The 23,874-nt window shown below is 39.8% G+C and overlaps 1 protein-coding gene across 1 annotated transcript in view; it reads right to left on the bottom strand.

Annotated features, from left to right (window-relative positions):
• Window positions 1-582: 582 nt before the first annotated feature.
• KCNIP3 (potassium voltage-gated channel interacting protein 3) overlaps window positions 583-23,874 on the bottom strand; it is a 72,073-nt gene continuing 48,781 nt past the window's right edge. The window contains exons 5-8 of the mRNA XM_033949706.1: window positions 23,151-23,258; window positions 11,740-11,844; window positions 4,681-4,743; window positions 583-773 (exon numbers count right to left, since the gene is read on the bottom strand). Of these exons, the coding sequence (XP_033805597.1) occupies window positions 726-773; window positions 4,681-4,743; window positions 11,740-11,844; window positions 23,151-23,258 (324 nt within the window). The 3' untranslated portion in view covers window positions 583-725. The remainder of the gene's footprint in view (window positions 774-4,680; window positions 4,744-11,739; window positions 11,845-23,150; window positions 23,259-23,874) is intronic.

Genomic DNA, 23,874 nt, shown 5'->3' with positions numbered 1-23,874 from the left:
ATATTCGAGTCAACCATTTTTCCTCCTTTTGGGAGGAATGGGGGTCTCGAATTATATTTGGATCGACTTATATTCGAGTATATATGGTAGTTGTCAGGTTTCCAGCCATACTTAAGTGCTCAAAAATTAATTGTTGTGAGAGGCATGTTTGGATTGAGGAGGAATATACATACACTTGTATATAAAAGTTTCAAATATACGTGCATATTTTCCTGCACATATAGCAGAAATTCAAGTGCTTCTGTAACCTTGTACAAAAGCACCAGCTAATCAGGTGCCTCAATGAAAATTGCTCTCAAAGTGACTAAAAAACAGGAGAGAAAAATATATGCCTCAAGTGCTCTCTCTCACTTTTTTTTTTTTAATCATGCTCCCTCATGCACTTTCTCTTGCGCTCTCTCTCCCTTTGATTGTTTCAATTTTCATTTTCTCTGGATGAGAAATAAGGGACAGGTTGGTATTTCATTTTTCATTGCTTTGTCCACTGGTGTTTTGATGTTCTGTTGCCAGATTCTGAAGAGAGGTACAGTTCATTCCGTCTATTCAATATAAAAAAAAGTTTTTAATCACAGTTGTGCTTGAAGATGTGACATCCTTCCAAGTGCAGTCTTAACAGAGGGAAGACTGCAAGCTTTTCAGGAGTCTTTCCAAGTGCAAAAAGAGAGGAGAACTTGATCCAAAAGTCCTTCCAAGTGCAAGCTGGGGAGGTTAAATGTCATGCTACCTTAGATCACATTCTCAAAGAGCTGCATGGAATTCATGATGTTCTCATCCTGCAAGGAGAGAGAGAAGCTTGCAGTCACCAAGATTGGCATAGTCCTGTAGATAAACACTGTAATATAGTAAATGTCGTCAGAAAAAGACCTGCATGGTCCACCCAGTCTGCCCATCAAGATGGTCAGCATTGAATCTTCTTCATGATTAAATACTGATGTACCGTACTTTATCTCTGTCTCTCTCTGCCAATTGTGGGGCACAGACCATAGAAGTCTGCACAGCACTGGTCTTTACTTTCCAACAGCTGGAATTGCCCTCAAGGCCCATTTCAGCGTTGATCCTGATCTGATTTTGTCATTCACAGGTCGCAGACCAAAGAAGTCTGCCTGGCCCTGGTCTGCACAAATCGACCACTTACAACCCTGTATGCAAAAAGGGCAATCCTATCATTCCAGTGCCCACATTTACACATCCCTTGTGCACATAAATGTGTAGAGTACTAGCACTTACACACGTTTAGGGCTGGATTCCACAAATGGTGCAGATATTGACGGCTGCCTAAAAAACGGCCTCTGATCGCATGTCAGCGGCTCCGTTTGTAAAATCATGGCTACTTTAAGCATAATCGACAGAAGATCTACAATACCGGTGCCTGTGTGTGATGTGAATCACGTCTATGGAGGCGCCTAAGAATGCCTAAGGTTGTTTCTGGCATTACTACTTTGACCTTAGGTGTTCTCCGGTGCCTCCGTAGATGCAATGAATGCACCGTTTTTGGAGGCGCCTGCATTAAAAAATTTTTTAAAAAAATCTAATCTAAGCTTCATTTTATATACCGAATCTAGGCCCCAGTAGTGCACCTACTGGCACATAACTTAAGGTGCCATTTGTAGAATGTGGCCCTTAGGGGTCTCCATTAGAGAGCTGCACGGGAACGGGGATGACGGGAATCCCGCGGGACCCGCGGGGATCCCGTGGGGACGCCCCCTAGGGTCGCGGGGATCCCGTGGGGACGCTTCCGAGGGTCGCGGGGTTCCTGCGGGGTTGGATCGCAGCGGGGTTGGTCGAGCCGCGAGGGTAGTCTCCTTCTCCTTACCTGCCCTGTCGCAGCACACATCCGAACGGAAATCTTCCCGATGTCAGCGCTGACGTCGGAGGGAGGGCTTAAGCAAAGCCCTCCCTTCCTCCGACGTCAGCGCTGACATCAGGAAGACTTCCGGTCGGCTGTGTGCGGCAAGGCAGGTAGGAAGAAGGCAATGGCGTACGAAAGAGGGGGGAGGGGGCGGTCCGCCCCGGAGAATGTGCACAGCCGGTCAGGTCCCCCGATCGACCGACAACAGGCCCGGCCGACAAATCTCCCTGCCCTGTAGCCGCGAATCTAAATTACCTCTTACAGCAGCTTCACTACTCCAGCTGCTGTAAGAAGGTAATTTAGATTCGCGGCTACAGGACAGGGAGATTTGTCCGACCGGGCCTGTTCTGTTGTCGGTCGGGTGCAAAAGCGCCACAAAGGTGGAGGCAGGGAGGGAGGAAAGGTGGAGTGGAGAAGAAAAGACGCTTAAGGGGGGAGAAGACCGCTGAAAGTACTGGGGAAGACAAAGGGGTGGAAAAGAACGCTGAAAGGACATGGGGTAAACGGGAGGAAGGGGGGGGGAAGGACCCTGAAAGCACTGGGGAAGACAAAGGGGTGTTGAAGGCCGCTGAAAGGACATGGGGAAAACAGGGGTGGAGAAGGCCGCTGAAAGGACATGGCGAAGACAGAGGGGGGAGAAGGACGCTGAAAGGACATGGGGAAGGCAGAGGGGGGAGAAGGATGCTGCCTGACAGGACATGGGGAAGATGGTGGGGGAGAAGGACACTGAAAGGAAATGGGGAAGAGGGAATGGGAAGAAGACGCTGGCAGGGAAGAAGACAGAGGTGCCAGACTATGGGGGGAGCGGAGGGAAAAAGATGGGTGCCAGACCAATTTGGGAGGGGGGAGAAAGGGAGAGGCACAGTAACAGAGCAAATGGAAGACACAGAGAGAAGAGAGGCAGTGGATGGAAGGAATTGAATGAGAACATGAAGAAAGCAGAAACCAGGCAATAAAGGTAGGAAAAAAATTATTATTATTTTTTTTTTTTGCTTAAGGATAAAGTAGTATATTAGTTGTGTTGATAAAAATTTATAAACATTAGAGGCTCTGGTAGAAACCCATTTACAAAGTATGTATTCTTCCCAATTAATATTTCCAAATTAATAAAGTCTTTTTGCTTATTTTTAAATGGGTTTCTACCAGAGCCTTTAATTCAGTAGCATAATTAAATGAAATAACTATTTCTGTAGTTTATAGGGACAGGCGGGGACGTAGGGGATTCCTCGCGGGGACGGGTGGGGACGGAGGGGATTCCTCGCGGGGACGGGTGGGGACGGAGGGATTCCTCGCGGGGACGGGTGGGAGTCCTCACGGGGACGGGTGGGGACGGGTGGGACTTTGGCGGGGACGGGTGGGGACGGGTGGGATTTCTGTCCCCGCGCAACTCTCTAGTCTCCATAGATGCGATGAAAGTGCCATTTTTGTAGGCGCCTATGTTTTTAAAAGCAATTTTTAAATTGTTTTTTAGCAGCCTTATCAATTAAGTTAGGCACCAGTAGGGCGCCTATCAGCACCGTTTATACTGTAGAATATGCCCCTTAGCGTATATCCACCTGCAAAAGTACCAGCAGAGTGCCTAAATGCTATTCTTTAATGGTGCATATAACTTACACAGTGTGCAAATGCGAGGGGGAAAATACAACTGTATAGATGTAGTAAATGTTACACCTAAGGGGGGCACTTATCGAATTGCGTTAGTGCACCAACTCATATACTTCATAACACAGATTAAAGGCTCTGGTTTTGGAACTCTGACTCAGCTTTTTTGGGGGGAGGAAGTATAGGATCATAGATTTGATACACCATCTCCTGACCATATTTTTCATGTCTTAAGCCCAATGCTTGGGAGTATTCTTCAAGCCCTAGACTTTTAAAAGATATGGTAAAGACAGGTGCTTGAGTAGAACAAAAGGTACCCAGAGAGCCTGACTCTGAGAACTATTTCTTCAAAATGGTCACACCTCCTTGTCAATTGAGGGCCATTGTTTCAAACAAATACCAAATTGTGACACAGGAAGATACTGAAAAAATATTAGAAATTCAAGTCTATGAAAGATAGGCTTCACCCTCTGCCTCTCTCTCTTTTTCTCCTTCAGCCTTTTCACACCTCCACACCTACCCATTCAGACACACACATCATTCATTCAGATAACCCTCGCCTGCTTCTTTCTTCAGCTTCTTTACACATACATACACCCCCTCCTTCCCCCAGACCCATATCACACACACCTCTTTAGGACAGCCACATTTTTAACTTAGATACATACATACTGAAGCTGTTTTGTAACCAAGTTTTGCTCTATATTTGTAATAAGCTTATTTCCATATTATATACCTTTTCTGCACCACTTGGCTATTGTCTCATTATTTTACTTCCCATTGCCTCTGAGGCCTGAACCCAGGACTAAAAAGACTAGGAAAATATAAAAGATTACAATTACCACTCCTCTTATCATTGGTTCCATATTTTTCACTAGCTTTTCTTTATCAAATATCCTCCCTCCTTTACAACGCCACACAAGCGGCTGCCACTGTGGTATCTGCCTCGAAGCCCATAGGAATTTAAAGGACTTTGGGCCTTTTGCATTGCGGCAGCTGCTAGTGTGGCTTTATAAAAGAGGGGCTTCATTTATTAATATGAACTTTGATACTTAGCCTAAACATCTGGATCCAATAGGAGACAGAAGAAGGATAGATGGATGCAGTAAAGAGAATGTGAGGATTAAGGAGTGAGGGAAGATAGAATGAAAGAGAGAAAAGATAATTCTAGAACTAGAAAAAAAAGATGTGGCTTAGGGGAGAAAAAAGAAACAGAGAACTTCTCCTACCTTCTGACAAGTCTCCAAAAATTCATCCATGGTGACAACCCCATCCCGGTTCCGATCCATTTTCTGAAACAAAAATCACTGGTTCAAACAAGGAGTTTTAAACAAAATGCTGTTTCTGAGACAGGCAGTGGCTGACATACCCGGTGAAGATCTAGTTCTGAAACTCAGAACATCCTCAGTGACTGACACCATAATCATGTTTACACTGTGTAACTGAGACCATTCTAATATCCTTCACAGTTTGTAACTAAAAGCCTCAGTACCTCATTTCAAACTAATTCAGAACAAGACAATGGCCCTGATATTCAGACCACAGGAGATTGCTGGCAATCTGGTCTGCAGCAAACCTGTAAATTCAATGCTAGCACGATATCTGGCAACTAGCATAACTCCCCTAGCATCTCTGAGATCCTCCACACCATTTCTCCATACAGTGGCGTATCTAGCATATGTAACACCCGGGGCCCATTTTTTTGCACCCCCCCATCTGTACGAAAAACATGATTTTTGGTAACAAGCCAAATGTCACACATGAGTACCTAGAAAAAGGCAGCATCTTATATACTGTAGTGAGCAGTACAACATCAATATACCCATTGTAAAACTAAACAAACCAGACTAGTACAGATCAATCCTACACTGTCAATCCTAACAGAAAACCATGTCTTTCGAACACACAGAACACAGAAAACACCTTTGCCTAGTATGGAATATGTCATCACAAACTAACCCCTCCCCCTTTTACAAAACTGTAGTGTGGATTTTAGCCATGGTGGTAACAGCTCTGACGCTCATAGAATTCTGAGCATCAGAGCTGCTACCACCACGGCTGGCACTATAAAATGCTCCACAGTTTTGTAAAAAGGGGGATAAAATAGAAATACATAGACAAAGGTTAAATTGAACCAGCAAGAAGCTGAACTCTGCATACAATGCAACACCACAGAAACATGTCTCCTAAAGCAATAAATAAATAGAAAATTTTTGTTCTACCTTTGTCTTCTCTGGTTTCTGCTTTCCTTATCTTCTTGTTACTCTCTTCCTTCCATCCACTGTCTCTCTTCTCTCTGTATCTTCCATTTGCTCTGTTACTGTGCTTCTCCCTTTCTCCCCCCTTCCAAATTGGTCTGGCACCCATCTTCTTCCCTCCGCTCCCCCCATAGTCTGGCATCTCTGTCTTCTTCCCTGCCAGCGTCTTCTCCCAACTCTCTCTTCCCCATTTCCCTTCAGCATCTTCTCCCCACTCTCTGTTCCCCATTTCCATTCAGCATCTTCTTCCCACTCTGTCTTCCCCATGTGCTTTCAGCGTCCTTCTCCCCCCTCTGTCTTCCCCATGTGCTTTCAGCGTCCTTCTCCCCCTCTGTTTTACCCTGTTGTCCTCTCCATCCCACCTTTCCTCCCTTTCTCCCTCCCTGCCCCTTATCTTCGTGGCGCTTTCTCCCCCACCCCCGAACAACAGGCTCGGTCCAACAAACCTCCCTGCCCTGTGGCCGGCGATGTCTATACTGCCTTCTTACAGCAGCCGGAGCATTGTAGTTGCATATGGCTGCCGTAAAGGTCATCTCTGATGCAACTTTCGGTTGCGTCAGAGATTACCTTTATGGCAGAAACACGCAGCTTCAACACTCTAGCTCAGGGGTGCCCACACTTTTTCGGCTTGCGAGCTACTTTTAAAATGACCAAGTCAAAATGATCTATCAACAATAAAATTAAAAAAACCCCACAAAGCACACTGTACGCTGAGAAAATGTTAATTATCATTCATATTCTGGGGTTTTTTCAAAGAGGTCAAGGCAGATGACTCTATGCACTGTCACCTCAGTAACAACCATACAAAAATAGAGAAATATACCCCCTCTCTTTTTACTAAAGCACAATAGCAGTTTTTAGCGCAGGGAGCTGCGCTGAATGCCCAGGGCTGCTCTTGACGCTCATAGGCTTCCTGCGCTAAAAACCACTATTGCGGTTTAGTAAAAGGGGACCATAGTGTAAAATATAGACAGCAGATATAAATTCAGACACATTTTGATCACTAAATTTAAAATAAAATCATTTTTCCTACCTTTGTTGTCTGGTGATTTCATGAGTCTCTGGTTGCACTTTCTTCTTCTGACTCTGCATCCAATCTTTCTTCCCTTCTTTCAGCCTTTATGCTTCCTCTCCTCCAGACCTCATTCCCTCCCCCAACTTTTTCTTCCTCTCTCCCTGCCCTTTCTTTATCCCTGCCTCCCTTTCTTTTTTCTCTCTTCATGCCCCCTTTCTTTCTTTCTGTTTTCCTTCTTTCCTTCTGTCTCCTTGCCTGCCCCCTTTCTTTCTTTCTCCCTGCCCTCCCCCAAGCCATTGCCGCCGCCATCGAGGAACAGCTCCCAAAGTCACCGCCATCGGGTAACAGGCCCAAAAGCCGCCACCGCCCCAAGCTCTCCTTCCCTGCATTGGGCCGACCAGCATTCCTCTCCCCGACGTCAATTCTGCCGTCGGAGAGGAAGTTCCGACCAGCTAGGCAGCGATTGGCTGGCCCGAACTTCCTCTCCGACGGCAGAATTGACGTCATGGAGAGGAAGGCTGATCGGCCCGGTAGAATTTTCTGGACCTGGCTGGCTGTGCACCCCCCTAAGGCTGCACCCGGGGCGGACCTCCCCCTTGGTATGCCACTGTCTCCATAGTCTCTGAGTCATTCCCAGCAGCTCTCTGTTGTCTGTAGCTGAGATACCCCCTTCCCCCAGCAAAACTCCACACTTTGTAAGACTGTTTCTGCACTAGAGTGACACAGAGAAAAAGATTCATCCCCATTCCCTTCCCGCAACAAAAGATTCTTCTGTTCCCACCCCATCCCTTCAGTTAAGCAGACTTTGTAACCCCATCCCTTCATCAGCCATGCATTCTCCATCCCGTCCCCTAATTATCCCTGCAGTTTTGATTTTCTTTCCTGCATCTCCCTGCTCAAAGCAGAAAGGAAGATTTTATGCAATTTTATGGGCTTGACAGGCATTGCAAATACACATTTTAGGACTAAAGTTTAAAGGACAAATAAATACATTTCCCAAACTTTTTTTTTAAACCCAATAGATTATCAGTCTCACAAGAAATCTATCAAGAGGAGAGCCACATCTTCTATTTTGGATTTAAGAACCTTACCATCTATTCTGAGTGCTGGGATTGGACTGGATTGGACTTATTGTCCTTGATATACCACTGTGACAAATGTATTAAGTGGTTAATAGTACTACAGTAAAACAATTACAATGGCATTACTATAAGAATTGCAAATAACATTACAATAAAAATAATTGCAAGCAAAATTATAGAATATATGGTACTTCCTCACTTTTAACCATAACCCTAATTCTCAAATCAGTAATTTACAGTGACATAATATTGTTGGAATAAAATTGACTTAAGTAACTTTCGGAAAGCATAGTAAGACAGGTCTTCAAAGAAGCTATTCAACAAAGAATTCCAAAAAGCTGGTCCAATGTAAGAAAAAACCCTATTTCTAGTCAGTTCCAATTTAACATCCTTAGGACCGGGTACCCTGAATTGATCCTTTTTGTGAGGAATGCAAAAGCCTTCTAAGAGAATATTTAGATAATTTCTTACACAAGTACTCAGGAGACGAGAAATGCCATGCTTTAAAAACTAGCAGTATAAATATATAGCCAACTATTATTCAAAATGCTGTCAATATTTCACATAAACCAAAACAAAAAACAGCGCTTAATATTTTTAAAGAATTTTCTTGTGTGTACATTTTTTGTTAATTTTTAAAAGTCTTCAGATCATCCCAACCACCAGCCAAACTATTCTTAGGCTTATTTTTTCAATTGGCGAGTCGGGAGAACTGACTGCAGCCAATCGGAGAGTGGCGCCGGACCAGGCAGGAACGCAAACAGCATGCGCCTGCCTTCTGTGCCGCTCTGCCTGGCCCCGAACCGAAGAAGAGCTGTCTGGCGAGAGAGACAGGCAGGAGCGCTGAAAGGGGACTTAAAAAAAAGTATCGGGTAGGTGGGGTGTTGCCTGGGCTGCCTACGGGGTGAGGGGGGTATTCATTCTATAATATGCACTCTTATTTCCACCCCCTTTTTGGGGGTGGAAAAAATGCATCTTAGGAGCAAAAAATACGGTAAGTAGTCTGGGGGGTGGGCTATGAACCATAGAGAGGAGGACCCAGGCCCATAAGCCACTCAAACCACTACATTTATGGTGGAAAATGTGAGTCCACCAAAAAACAAACAAACTCTACTCTCCTGCCATATAGAGAGCTGGGTATAGTAGGTTTTGGGGGCTCAACATTACTTATATGGAAGTTGTGGTGAAATGTTTATGTGGCACCCTTTTTTTGAAGTTCACAGCAGTGCCCGGTAAGGTGCCCCACTGCTCTGTTGCCATGTCTGGGTGGCCAGTCCATCACATTGCTGGTCCCTCCCATGTGTAAAAGGTCTTGTTTTGGGCATTTGGGACTTGGACGAATGTTTGGATGAGAATGTGGTATAAAGATAGATGTACTGGCGGTCTGGATGATCAAACGCCTGGACGTACAGATGGATGATTTTCGAAAAAAGTACACTTTAGACGTATTTTCAAAAATGGACATTTGTGCCCTGCTGACTTTGGGCAACTAGCACCCTACATCCAAATCAAACTTAGACGTATGTTTTGATTATGCCCTTCAATGTGTTTAGACACAGGCAACTAGTGCAATTTGTATAAGACTAGATCATCCCAGGCCTTAGTTATTTCCTATCTATATAAGAGATCTGTTAACAAATGCAGTCAATGGGCTCCATATTTTATTAAATGTATTACTCAAACCTAAGCATATTGTAATTGTTGCTTTTCTTTCTTAGATTTCCTTACACATCCAGGATGGGGGGGGGGGGGGGGGGGATATTTTGAAGGTTTAAATATATGAGTATATTTTTGTAATAAAAATAGGATTTAAGGTATTAATAGTGGAATGATAGGGGGGAAATGGTTGTTTCATTATATTTTGTGTATTAAGGTGCATTTTATGCAAGCTTTTCGTGTTATAATTTGTGTAATGTACTGCCATTATTTAAAATTCAATAAAGTTAAAAAAAAAAAAAGAGATCTGGTGGTATGTTCATAGAATAGAGCATCCAAGGCAGTTTAGAAAAAACAATTTCACTGTAGTGCTGGATCTTACAAAAGAATGCTTGCAGATTTAGTCAAAAGTATTTGTCAAATTGGGCTATATTGGTTCAAAATCTCTCTTTTGATTCTATGGAACTGCATCTAACTTCAAAGGTTTTGTGACTTCACTGAAATTATTCTGTGGTCCACCTTGTCATTCAATGCAAAGTTTGGCCCAACCAACCATAGTGGCAATTAGCCATTCTTTAAGAATGGCTAGCTAAACAGCCAGCCCATTATGGACTAGATTCAATAAATGGCACCCAAATTTGGGCACTGAAAAAAAATGCATATTGAATGCTGTTCTATAAACGGCGCTCTGAGTCAAGTGTCATTTATAGAATAGTGCAAGGTGCCAGGATCCGCACCCAACTTTAAGTGTGAGGATTTACATTAACTGAATTCTGGTGTTATTCCTCATGTGTACATTAGGCACAGATCCCCCCCCCCAATTCTGTTTTTAAAAAAAATGCATACATCTTTAGTGAATGCCCCAGTCATGGCCATGCCCCCTTTTAGATTGTGTGCAAAAAATTTGCTTGAACATCTTAATTTTATTTATTTAAAAATGTTTACATCCCACACATCCCAAATCTATGCAGGTTACAGAAAAACATACACAATGAATTAAAAAAACATACAATACAACCTATGCCCAATAACAACTTTATCCCATTACACATTAAGTAGTATGCTTTTAAACATTTATGAAAAAACAAAAATGATGTCAACTGATGAACTGACTCCGAAAGGGAGTTCCATATCTGGGGACCAGCCACACAAGATCGTATTGAAGCCAGGCGTAACTGTCGTAATAATGGTATCTCTAACAACTGTTTAGGCTGTGAACACAAAGGCACTTAAGACTTAATCAGGCCAAACACAACCAAGGGTAACTCTTGATGCAATGCCCTATAAACCAAAACCATTATCTTAAACTGTTTCCTTTAAAAGACTGGAAGCCAATGTAAGTCAACCATCAAAGGGGAAACATGCTCTCTTCGAGATATATCCCCAATCACACGTTTTTCCACATTTTGGGCCATCTGCAGTGCCCTTCATGACTTCTGAGGAAATCCACACAACAAAGCATTACAGTAGTCCAAATGCAGCAGCACAAAGCATTGCATAACTGTAAAACATTAGGTGGAGATAACAGATATCGAAGTCTTAACACCAAACAAATTTTAAAAAATACTATTTTTACCACAGTCGCAATATGGTAATGAAACAACAATAAAGAATCTAATAACACCCCTAACCTCTTAACCACAGATTGATTATAGAAAAAGGACAAAGGTGCTCCCAACATTTCAGATGCAAAAAGTCACAACATTTTAATTTTTTATACATTTAAATACAAGCAATTCAATATCATCCAATCCACAATAGCAGTTGAATAGGTTGATAATGACCAAAAGCACTTAGCAAGATGTGAATGCAAATCCAAATTGTTGTCAATTAATGCCAATAATTTATTGTTAGCATCCAATCATTTGTGCTAATTGGTTAATTACATATTAAATTGTGCATGCAAATTGAATGCATATGCAAATTTGCATATGCACAATTTTAAATGCAATGTAGAATTGGGGGCTATATGTCTCTTGGCCACTTGACATGTCTGGTGTCTGGTGTCAGCATTACATTACTGTATGCTGGCTGTCAGCATTTGTGTTGGTCTAACCAGAGTGTCAGCAAAGGCCTATGGGATATTATATTACACAAATCTGAGCCTGAGAATGTTAATGCAGTTTGTAACATTGACTCCTCCCCCAACATCTTGCTTCCATTTGTAACTCATTTCAATCATATCTGTAAGTCTGATCCTTCTCTCTGATATTTCTTTGCCTGACCATTTAGAAGATTCATCTTTGATATTGCTCAGTTTTTCAGGAATGGCCTCACCTGGAAGAACCTTTCCACATGTTCTATGGATGCATCATCTCTCACAAGAGGGTAGGTATAGCGACCCATCATATCATAGATGGATTTCATGATGGCCAACATTTCCTGAAAGGAAGAGTGAAATAATGCTACAAGTTAAATGATGGCAACACAACTTAAGTCACATGATTGGATAATGATACAAAAATTTATATACTGCCCTTTCTGACTGTCAGTCCCGCCAAGGTTGTATTCTGTCATAAACATAAATCAGGGGGGTAAAAGAATGCAGACATGACTCATGGAATTCTTTTCAACACCTCTATGTATGTACTTTGCATGCAGCTGTGTTGTTTCTAAGAAAATATTCTCCATTTTATTCTGCATTCCTTTCCTAATAATTCCTATAATCTTTCTGAGATTGGCTGACTAGAACAACACAAAATAAGAACATAAGAATTGCCATACTGGGACAGACTGAAGGTCCATCAAGTTCAGCATCCTGTTTCCAACAGTGACCAACCCATGTCCCAAGTATCCAGCTAGATCCCAAGTAGTAAAACAGATTTTATGCTGCTTATCCTAGGAATAAGCAGTGGATTTTCCCAAGCCATCTCAATAATGGCCCATGGACTTCTATTTTAGGAAATAATCCAAACCTTTTTTAAACCCCACTAAGCTAACTGAATTCACCACATTCTCCGGCAATGAATTCCAGAGTATAATTACAGTATAATTACACATTGTGTGAAGAAATATTTTCTCTGGTTTGTTTTAAATCTACTACTAAGTAGCTTCATCACATGTCCCCTAGTCCTAGTATTTTTGGAAATTGTGAACAAGCGATTCATATCTACCCTTTCCATTCCACTTAGTATTTTATAGACGTCTATCATATCACCCTTGAGTCGTCTCTTTTCCAAGCTTAAGACCCCTAGCCGCTTTAGCCTTTCCTCACAGGGCAGTCGTCCCATCCCTTTTATCATTTTTGTCACCCTTCTCTGTACTTTTTCTAATTCCGCTATATCTTTCTTGAGATATGGCAACCAGAACTGCACACAGTATTCAAGGTGCGGCCGTACTATGGAGCAATACAAGGGCGTTATAACATTTTCATCTGTTTTCCATTCCTTTCCTGATAATTCCTAACATTCTATTTGCTTTCTTAGCTGCCGCCGCACATTGAGCTGAAGGTTTCAACTTATTCTTAACGATGACACCTAGATCCTTTTCCTGGGCAGTGACTCCTAACACAGATCCTAGAATCATATAGCTATAGTTCAGGTTCATCTTTTCTGCATCACTTTGTCATTCTGTTTTCTTTTTCCTTCCATTTTGAATAACCCTATCATTCCATTTGCTTTTTTGGCAGCAATACCACAGTGGGCTGAAAATTTCAATATATAATCCACAATTTCTTTCTCTTTCTCTTTGGTGGTAATTCCTAATGTGAAACGTACATTTTGTACTTGTAGTTGGGATTATTTTCCCTATGTGTATCAGTTTATATTTGTTCACATTAAATTTCGTTTACTATTTAGATGATTAGTCTTCCTACTTTCACAAGGTCTCTCTCCATTCCTCACAATACATTTGCTGTCTTAAGGCTTTGAATAATTTTGTATCGTCTGCAAATTTGATTCCATTACTTATCGCTCCTTTCTACAGATCCTTTATAAATATGTTAAATAACACAGGTATCAGTACAGATCCTTAGGGAACTAAACCACTGATCTTTTTCAATTTGGGAAACTCTTTAGTCCTATTCAACAATTCTTATTTTTTATCCAGGTTCTATTCCTAACCTATCCAGGTTCTATCCTATGGCTTTTTAATTTCCTATGGAGTCTTTCATAAAAGATCTTGTCAAATGCCTTTTGATAATTCAAATAGTCTAAGGGTATTTATTGCAGACTGCTGCGGTAAAAGCTCTGATGCTCATAGAATTCCTATGAGTGTCAGAGCTTTTACCGTAGCGGCCGGCGATAAAACCCCCTAACACGGCTTGATAAAAGGGGACCTAAATGAGCTAGATCAGCTTACAGACTAGTTTGTTTAATCTTTCAAAAGAAAATCTAGAACTTCCGTACAGTGATAAATGTAATTCTGATTCCTACAATTGACTATTGCAACGCCCTTTACTTAGGATTATCGAAAAATGTAATTCGAGCTTTGCAATTGATACAAAATGCAGCGGCCCAATTAATTGTGGGGGCCTCAAGATTTGACCACATTACACCAGTTTTAGTTAGCTGCTCAAAATGAGTTTAAGGTACTTTGTATGATTTATAAGCTGAGACAGAGTAAGTAGCCAGCAGCGATGAGTAATCTTTTTCGCCGATATCTGCCAAGTCGAACATTGCACTCTGGTGAACAGCATTGCTTGGAGGTTCCACCTCTGAAGCAGGTGAGATTAGTGTGTCATCGCCGCTCAATAATTACCGTGCATGGCTCCCAGTGGTGGAACGCCTTGCCGCATGAAGTCAAAGAGGCTTCATCTTTATTACATTTTAGGAAACTGATTAAAACAGTATTGTGTGAGCGTTACTACTTGTGCAAATGGGAATGGTGAACTTGAGCTAATGCTGGTTTTATGTATATAATTTATTTTAGGTTTATCTGTTATTTCATAATGGTTGTATGTCTGCTGAGATGTTATTGATTGTAATTGTCTATGTTTGAATTATGTATGTTTTCTGTAACTCGTTCAGAATTGCAGGATGTGCGAGTAATACATTTTTTAAATAAATAAATAAAAATTTGGTAAGAGAAGCTGACCCTTTGCTAAACTCATGTTGATTTATTTCCATTGCGCTGTATTCATCTATATGGTCAGTAATTTTGCTTTTTAGAATAGCTTCTACCATTTTGCCTGGAACTCTTCAGGTCTACGGTTCCTGGTGGGTTAAATAGCTCAGAATATCGGGTGGATTGTGTTTAATGCTGCTCAGATTAACATAGAAAATGACAGCAGATAAAGAGCATATGACCCTATCCATACAAACTACTAATCTCTGCAATGTCTTCTTCTTGTTCCTCAAATTAGCACCAATTAACTCCAATTATAGCTGATTATTGGTAGTTAGTGCTAATTAGAGCCTAATTTATCAATTAAGGTACATGTATAACTGGCACTCTTCTATACCCTGCGTGTGCATATTTGACAGCTAAGCACAAAAATGTGCATGCAATATTATAGAATGAGGAGGTCCAGATGCATCTGGTTAGTTTATAAAACACCATCTGACTTAGTCATTTTTGTTGTACTGTACTGGGACACAGATATTTTTTGTAGCTAATTGTAGACCCTTATTCAAGCTTCAGTAGTTTCCGCTTCATGTTATTTACACTATTTGAGGTATTTACCCTGTTGCAGATTTTATCATCACCAAAGAGGTAAACCTTTGCCAACAGGCCTTCCACAATACCACTTATAAAAATGTAAAAACAACAACAAAACCCAAAACCAGGATTAAGGACCGATTCTTGAAGCATACCACTGGTAATGACACTATCTTTAGAGTGAACTCAATTTACCACTATCCTCTGCTGCCTCCCAATCAACCAGTTTCTAAATAGGTCAGTTACTTTAGGGCCCATATCAATGGCTTTCAGTTTATTAATAAGTTACCATTGAAGAACTGTATCAAAGTCCCTGAAATCTAAGTGTACTACATTTAGTGTTTTCTCCCAATTCAACTTTTTGGTCACTCAAAGAAATTGATCAGATTCATCTGGGAAAACCTACCTCTAGTAAAGTCATACTGCCACTAGATTTCAGAAACTGCATTATCCTCTGTTTTAGCAGTGTTTCCATTAATTTACTCACCACAGAGGTCAGACTAACTGGCCTGTAGTTCCCAACCTCCTCCTCATTTCTGCTTTTGGGGAGTGCAACCATATACGCCCATCTCCAGTCCTCCGGGACCATTCCCAACTCTAAAGAAACATTGAAAAGGTCAGTCAACTGAGCTGACAGAACTTCCCTAAGTTCCTTGAATACTTTTTGATATATCTGGTCTGGCCCCATTGCCTTGTGTGCTTTCAGCTTAGCTAATTCCTCGTGAACAGTCTGCTGAAAATCACTTAAGGTCTACCTCTTTTCCATTCCTATTTGTGTTTGTTTTCTGAGGTCTTAATGGCCCTTCTTCTGAGGGATTCTGACCATTTTGGTGATTGGCTCTATGAATGTTCATGTTTCTGTTGATATACCTGTCTACAAGTGTTGGTAAGTTTTCCCGGGAAAAAAGCATTGTTTCATTTGTTGATGTACTGTACATTTTTACTTGGTTGGGAAGATTGTTTCATGTTGAGATAGTTTCTAGAGCATAATCTTTTATGAAATCCACTGTCTCACTTGTGCTCTGACCAGATTTTTTTCCTCTGAGAGAAATGTTTGCTAATCTGAAATGAGCATTTTGTTGCAAGTCAGAAGTCCTTAAATATGCCAGTCTCTTATTTATTTTAAATGCTTCATATCCTACTTTTTACTGAAATTGTCATAAAAACAGTTATAATAGATTTAAAAAAATACGTGAATGCAAATGATCCATCAACTTAATAAACCTAAATTTAACATAAATTTCTTTATTCCTTTTTCTCATTCAGTATTTACCCTATCTACAGATATCAAGAGAGCATTCTCAAAGAAAAAAATCTTCACTAATTTCAAAACTTTAAATGCCATAAACACAGCTATGTTTTTTTGGCATGTTTATTTGATAGCCAAGAGTGTCACACTTTTTCCTGTCAAGAGGGCAAAATGGTACTCCAAATGGTTTCAACTTTCTATATACTTATGTAAATAAAGGGTCTTGCAGAGCTGGAGGGAAACAATCCTAGAGTTTAGCATTGCTGATTGAAACAATTTCTTCTCCACATGATCCAGGATCTTTGACTTCTTTCCAGAAGCAACACTGGAATATTCCCTTATTTGGTTTACTTTATTGAATACTTACTCCACATATACTGAATGGTGAACCAAGTTGGATCCAGAAGTAGGCTGTCTTTATACTTGACATCCAGCTTCCTGGCTACCAGTGAACATGACAAAAGATCCTAGCCATATTCGTGTTTGCACTTTTTTTCAGAACAGCATTTACCAGTATAGCTGAGAATCCCAAATACTTCAGACTTGGGTTCCTTACATTTTTGTATTTGGAACAGAATACCCTCTGCTCTTTTTTCTGATGAAATTAGGTTACGAGAGTTTCAAGTTTCAAGTTTTATTAAAATTTTGATGTATCGCAATATTATTAATTCAAAGCGATTTACAATTTAAAACAGGGTCTTAATTATTAACTAAAAGCAACACAAACGGACCTGACGTACCAATACAGAAAGGAAGTAGGGAGAACTATAATAAGTATAGTAAAGGATACATACAAGGAAAATACAAATGGAGGGTAAGAAACTTTAAAAGTATTGATAAAAGTATAATAGAAAGTTAAGAACTTTTTTTTTTTTTAATTCAATTTCTCAGAGCCTAAGCCAGAGGACTAATGAGTTTAAGCAATGAATGGGATCAATAGAGACTCCAGTAACTAGGTCTCAAAAGCATCCTTGTACAGCCAGCATTTTAACAGTCCTTTAAATTTACTTGGTGATTTTTCTTCCTTAATAAATGATGGTAAGGAATTCCATATTCTGGGTGCTGTAACTGCAAAGATCGTATCTTGTCTTGTATTTATTATACTAAGTGATGGAATTACTAGAAGGTTTTTGTCCTCTGATCTCAAACTTCTAGTAGGAATATATGGAATAATGTACCTTTCTAAAATGATGAAGCTTTGGTTGTTAATATATTGAATGTTAATATTGCTATTTTGTAGGAGATTCTGTGAACAATTGGAAGCCAATGAGCTTCTTTAAGAAGAGGCGTCACATGATCAATTTTTTCCTATTCGTTATAATCTTAATTGAGGTGTTTTGAATTATTTGTAGTCAACGTATTTCTTTAAGAGCTATTCCTTTATAGAGCGAGTTACAATAGTCTAACTTCGAAATGATCAGTGAATATACAAGGATATTAAGTGATGATGAGTCCAAAAAGGGGGCGATTGATCTAATCATTCATAACCTCTGAAAGCAACCTCTTACTACTGCACTAATCTGATTATGATATGTCAATTTTTGATCCAGAATAACCCCTAGAACTCTAATCATAGTGACTTCCTGCAATTGAATATTATTTGTTTATTGAAGTGGTGAGTTTCAGTCCTTCTTTCCAGGGGAAGTGTATTATTTTTGTTTCATCTGTATTCATTACTAATTTATTTTCATCAAGCCAGTCAGAGATTGTACTTAATTTCTTATTGGTATTTTGGAATTCCTCTGTAGAATATAAGTCTAATGGAAGCAGGAGTTGAAGATCATCTGCGTAAACGAACGCTGTAAACCCAATAGATTGACAGAGGGTCAGCAGAGGAGCTAGAAAGATGTTAAATAGTAGGGGAGATAATATCGATCCCTGTGGGATGCCATAGTTGGTAGATTTCAGGTCTGAGGTGGCATTATTAAAGATAACTTTTGATGATCTTTCTGAAAAATAAGATTGAAACCATTGTAGCACAGTATCACTAATTCCTATGGATTTCAGTCTTTCTATGGTGATCGATAGTGTCGAATGCGGAGGAGAGATCTATGGATATGAGGAGAACAGATCGGTGATGATCTAAAAAATAAAGGATAGCTGTAGTCATACCTATCATTGAATGTTCTGTTGAATAATATTTCCGGAATCCTGTTTGATTAGGATGTAGTACTCCTGTTTTATCTATAAATTTGGATATCTGTTTGAATACTACCTTTTCAGTTAATTTAGCTAGGAATGGAATTTTAGCTATTGGTCGAAAATTCATAATGTCGTTATGATTTGCCTTTGGATTTTTAAGAAGTGGGCGGATTGTTGCCTGTTTCCAGGATTTAGGAAGGCTGCTGGTGACAATTTTATGCATGAATGGCCCTAACTTATTGAACAGACATTTTAAGACAAATGGTGAGATCATTTTCGATTTATTGCTTTTTAGGTTTATGGATTGAAATAGCCGTTGTATATCGCTTATAGATGGTACACTGAACCGGGCACATTTTGAAAAAGGCAAAATATTATTAGGTTCTGTAGGGTCTATTTTAGTTTTTGATCTGAATTGACTTCTGATATTAATTATTTTTTATTTAAAGTAATGTGCTAAATCTTGAGCAGTAATTGTAATAACAGAATCTGTATTACTTTGGGGTTTGAACATAGTTAATGATTTTAATATTGAAAATAACATAGCTGAGTTTTTTTGCCTTTCCAATTTGTTTCTTATAGTACTCTTTCTTTGCAGCATTTATTTTAATCTTATAGTGGTTTGCTTGTTCCTGATATTTTGCTAAATTTGAAGGTGTTTTAGTCCGACGCCATTTTCTTTCAAGAGCACTTTATTGATTTTTAATTAATGTTAGTTCAGCTGTATACCAAGGGTTTTTTTTGGTTTTTTTATTGAGATTAACTTTGTTGTGGTAGGAGCTAATTTATTTAACAAATCTGTACATAACTTATCCCACTTGGATAATTGGTCTTCAAGTGACAGATTGTCAAAGTCACTGATGTTCAACTTGATAGCTGAAGCGACTGATGAAACGAGAAATGCTTAGATGGTGAAATTCTCCTTTTAGGAGGTGGAGACAGATCTGATTCTTCTTGATTTGACCATATGGTTAATTGTCTTGATGACTATTCAGAGAGTTGAGGATTTGAGAGATTGGAATATTCATGTTCTTCAGAATGTGAGAATGCTTCCCTTAGGGAAGTTTGAGCTTGATGTTCACTTTCTCCAGGGATAGTATGGTCTAGTCCATTACATTTTATTTTTACCAATAAGATAAATAAACTCAGAGACTGAAGTGGTAACAACTTTTCAGATCTCATGAGGAAAGTTACTTTTCTCTGCGTCAGTCTGAAATGAGGCAAATGTTTGAAGTATGTGCTCAAAGTCTTAAGCACCTAAAAAATTGTTGACATCAGTGATTGCACTAATGATTGTAATTTCCGTGATGCTGGCATCTCTTTTGGTGCAGAAAATGAGGAATTCTGTACAAAAGGTGTACATTCCTGCTCTTTAAAGTCTGGTAAAGTGATTAGATTTTGGTTCAGAGAAATGCTTTTCATATGATGATATCTGCTTGAACAAAGGTTTCTTCTGCACTAACATCTATATGGAATGCTTCTGTGCTGATTTGTCTGCACCATTAGTCTAAGATTGGCATTTGAAACCTGTCTAGATTAATCAGGAGTACATTTTTTAAATTTAGATCCTTTAGCCCTGACATGAAGAGGTGATATGAATAGACATTGGAGGGGGACCTCTAGATTTTGTGGAAGAGGTCCCTCGTATTGAGTCTTTTATTGTTTGGCAGAGCTGTCCTTCCTTGAAGAATGCAAGTCCAAAATAGGCTTATCATTGGAAGAAGTCGCAATGCCCAAATAGTATTTAGATGTTTCCAAAGGCTTTGTCCCAAGGACTTGGCTCTAAAGGTCTCATTGAGTGAGCATGATGCTGAGATTCACAGTTCTGTAATCTAAAAAGCACTTATTTTTTATGCTCCTGATGACATTCTGCCACAATGCAGACAGTTGGTGTGGTATCTGAGGTAGGGCAATGATAGCACTTAAACTGAATGGCTACTGCTGCTGCCAACACCTTCTGTTCACTGGTATGAATAACTAGTGATGTTGAATTTAATTTTAATAAAGAGCAGAAAGGTAAAGATCAAACAGGACTTAACTTTTTTTTGAGGAATTAGGAAACATGTAGAGGAAAACAAAAACATTGGCAAGGCCTCATTTACATGTGTAAACAATACTTACAATGGCCTCTTTATTTTTCCTTCTTGAGGAAGAACATAGATCTTTACTCTATTTCAACTTATGAAGCAGCAACCTATAGTTCACTGTGAGAATCAATTAAATCTAAAATCTGCTCCTGCAATTTTGAAATTTTTGTCCTTGTGATTTGTTAATAGACATGGCACATGCTAGTCAAATGGGAAACTATAATTTGTGGAACTGGAATGCAATAACTGTAAGTATTGTTTATATTAGTACATCTTCCTGTTATATACAATCTATCAGTATTATTTAAAGCAAAAATAGAAGAAATCAACAACACTCCTGTAAAAGGGGAAGTGCAATTAAAAGTTGATTTTAATTTGTAGGATATTGATTGGGACATCCTGGTTACAGAATTATCTAGAATTAAAAGGATCCTAAATTATTTACAGCAGAATATTTCAGCAACTAGGAACAGAACCCAAGTGGGAGGAGATGATACAGGACCTTATGCTTCCTAAGGAGGGATTATTTCTGATGTCAGAGTGGGTTATCATCTGGCATCCAGTGATCATTGAGGGTATGATTCAGTATTAAAACACAGAGATGGTTCATTCAGAAGTAAGGAAAACTTACTTTGCCAAGTTGGGTGAATACCTCAAGGAACTGTTAACAGGATGGGAAATCTGAGGAGAGCAGAAAAGCAGAATGCAAAACAAAAAGGAGATAATTTAAGAGCAGTGAGCCTTTTGTTAGGAGAGTAAATAAAAGCAAGATGAAAAGGATGATGCTGGTTAGCTTTCATAAACTACAAGAGGTCACAGAAAAAGGAAGATGAGCAACAATATCTGGAAAAGCTAAGAGAAACAGGGAAAGCAGTCAAGAAAGCAATAATGCCAATTGAAGAAAAAAAATATCTACCAGACTTTGTTTAGTAACAAGTGGCAGTGCAAAAGTAGCATTGTGAGATTCAAAGGTAAAAGGGAGGAATAGGTAGAGGCTGATGAGGATAAAGTGGAATTGCTTAACACATATTAGGGAGTGCTGAAAAGTTCGCAGCCCAACCAACTTCTTGAATTCAGAGCGTTATTTTGCCACTGTAGCTGAAGAGTGTTATCTTATTTCGTTAAGTGCCCATTTGCAAAATGAAATTCTATGATTTGACATTGTTGCAGATCATTGATTGAACCATATCCATGCCATTCTCTTCTTGGTTGGGCTGAAAAGTTTTCAGCACGCCCTCATGTTGTGTTTTGTTACACAAATAAAGCACTGGGAATAGGATCAGAAAACAAACACAGACATGGAGGTAAAGTAGATCTTGAACAATTTTCAGATGAATGTGTTTGTAGGGAGCTAAACTAAAAGTATATAAAATCATTTGGCAGGATGGGGTACATCTAAAGGATATTGAAGAAACTTAGGGAGGTTCTAGAGGCTCCATTCTCTCACATTTATAACATTTCTTCAGGATCTGGAGTGGTTCCAAAGAATTAGAGATAGGTGGATGTGGTTCCTATCCACTAAAGTGGAAGTAAGGAGGAGGCTGTGTACTACAGGTTGGTTAGCCTAACCTCTATTGTAAGTAAATTAATGGAAACTCTACTAAAAGAGGAAAGTTTCTGGAATCCAGCTGCATGAAGAGGAACAGCACAAGATAAGTGGCGCTTGTTTGAAGCTTTTTTTGTGCTGTTATATGACGCTGTGTGTGTGGGACCTGTTTATGCCTTGAATAGACTCTGCAATTCCTGGGGTTGGAGAGGAGGTACTCATGCAATAATTTATAAATGTAACGGGTGGAATTTTTTTTTATGGCCTATGACCATTACAGGACTGTCTATTTGGCTTTTACTGAAGTGTGCTTGAATAGTAGCATTCCCCAGTCCTAATGGGCTTTAACTGAGGCCTTTTTCTCCACCTGTTTTCTATATTTGTTTGTACTGTAAGTTTCTGCTGCCTCCCATTCTCCAGATGAGAGTGGACCTTTGATAGTTAATATTTCACTTGAAGTAGGTCATGCCAGACATATTTTTCAATTTCTTTGAAGAAGAGAGAGTGCTAGATGTTGTGTACTTAGGCTTTTGACCCGGTTCATATATAAGCTGAGTGCCCTGCCTTGGTATGGACCCTAAAGTAACTACACATCCCTAGGAGGGAACTAGAAGAAACTTATTTATTCTTTGGGATCTACCAAGTATTTCCTAGTTATGGACTGGTCACTTAGAAATAGGGGCTTGAGGATCTTTGGTCTGATCCAGCATGGCATACCTTTATATCTCACACCCTCCTTACTGTGTGGCACACTATTACTGTGTTTCGTCCAGCTTCCTCACTGTGTGCTCTTCTGTCACCCTGTTCCCCTACTTGATATTTCACAGTACTCTATGGCTGTCATATTCTACCTCTTCTAGGTACGACACTGTGTTCTATGCCTTTGCTTTCCACCTTTCCCAAGTTCTTCAGTTTGTGCTGGGCTGTTACTATGAGTTTCCACAAAGCCAAGAGTCTCACTGCATATTGTGCTGTTACCCTGCGCCATCTCTAGGCTCCTCCCTAGGTATAATTTTCTCACTCTGAATCTTCCCAAGGCTTGGCAATGTATACCGTTTTCACTTACCTCCTTAGTGATGTATCCATCTTTGTTAATATCATATAGGTTGAAAGCCCAGTTTAACTTCTCACGAACTGTTCCACGCAGCAAAACAGAAAGACCCATTACAAAATCCTGCCAAAGAGAGGGAGAGAGACAGTGGGATCCGGAGAGAATGTAATTGGGTAAGGAAGAGTGATATAAGAAAGAAGGTTGAGAGTGGGAGAGAGAAAGAAATGGAAAAATACTGTTTTTATCAATGATAATTATAACAGGGCTCCTATTTTACCATTGCTACAGATAAGTGCTAGTAAATCTATATTTTCAATTTCATATATACTTTAAAAGTAGAATGGCAGCTAGAGCGCCAGGCTTGGAGAATGATAGAAACAGAAACCATAATCCATGCACTCTAGTATAGAATGTCAGAATACTGTAGAAGGGAAATAAAAGAACTGGGGGACAAACTGATTCATGGCAAGGGTTAGGGGAAGATGGAATCTGCTGTGGACAGGGATGCAGATGTGTACTTGCAGTGGTGGAATGATATTTTTCAGAGCATAAAGTAGCCAATTTGAAAATTAGTGAAGCATTTAGTACTGAGGGCCTGTTCAACTACTGCTTGGTATGACCAGTCAGGTAGTACTGAAGTCAGTTATTTTAATGGATATAATGAGCAGGGGTTAAATGTGGTCAAGGTGCTAAAAGAACCACAACTTAGAAGACTTTAACTTCATGTGGTCACTTTTAG

Source organism: Geotrypetes seraphini, chromosome 6 (assembly GCF_902459505.1).
Source record: "Geotrypetes seraphini chromosome 6, aGeoSer1.1, whole genome shotgun sequence".
NCBI classification, from domain to species: Eukaryota; Metazoa; Chordata; class Amphibia; order Gymnophiona; family Dermophiidae; genus Geotrypetes; species Geotrypetes seraphini.
The sequence above is the reverse complement of the archived record's forward strand: the minus strand, read 5'-3'. Positions and strand labels throughout refer to the sequence as shown.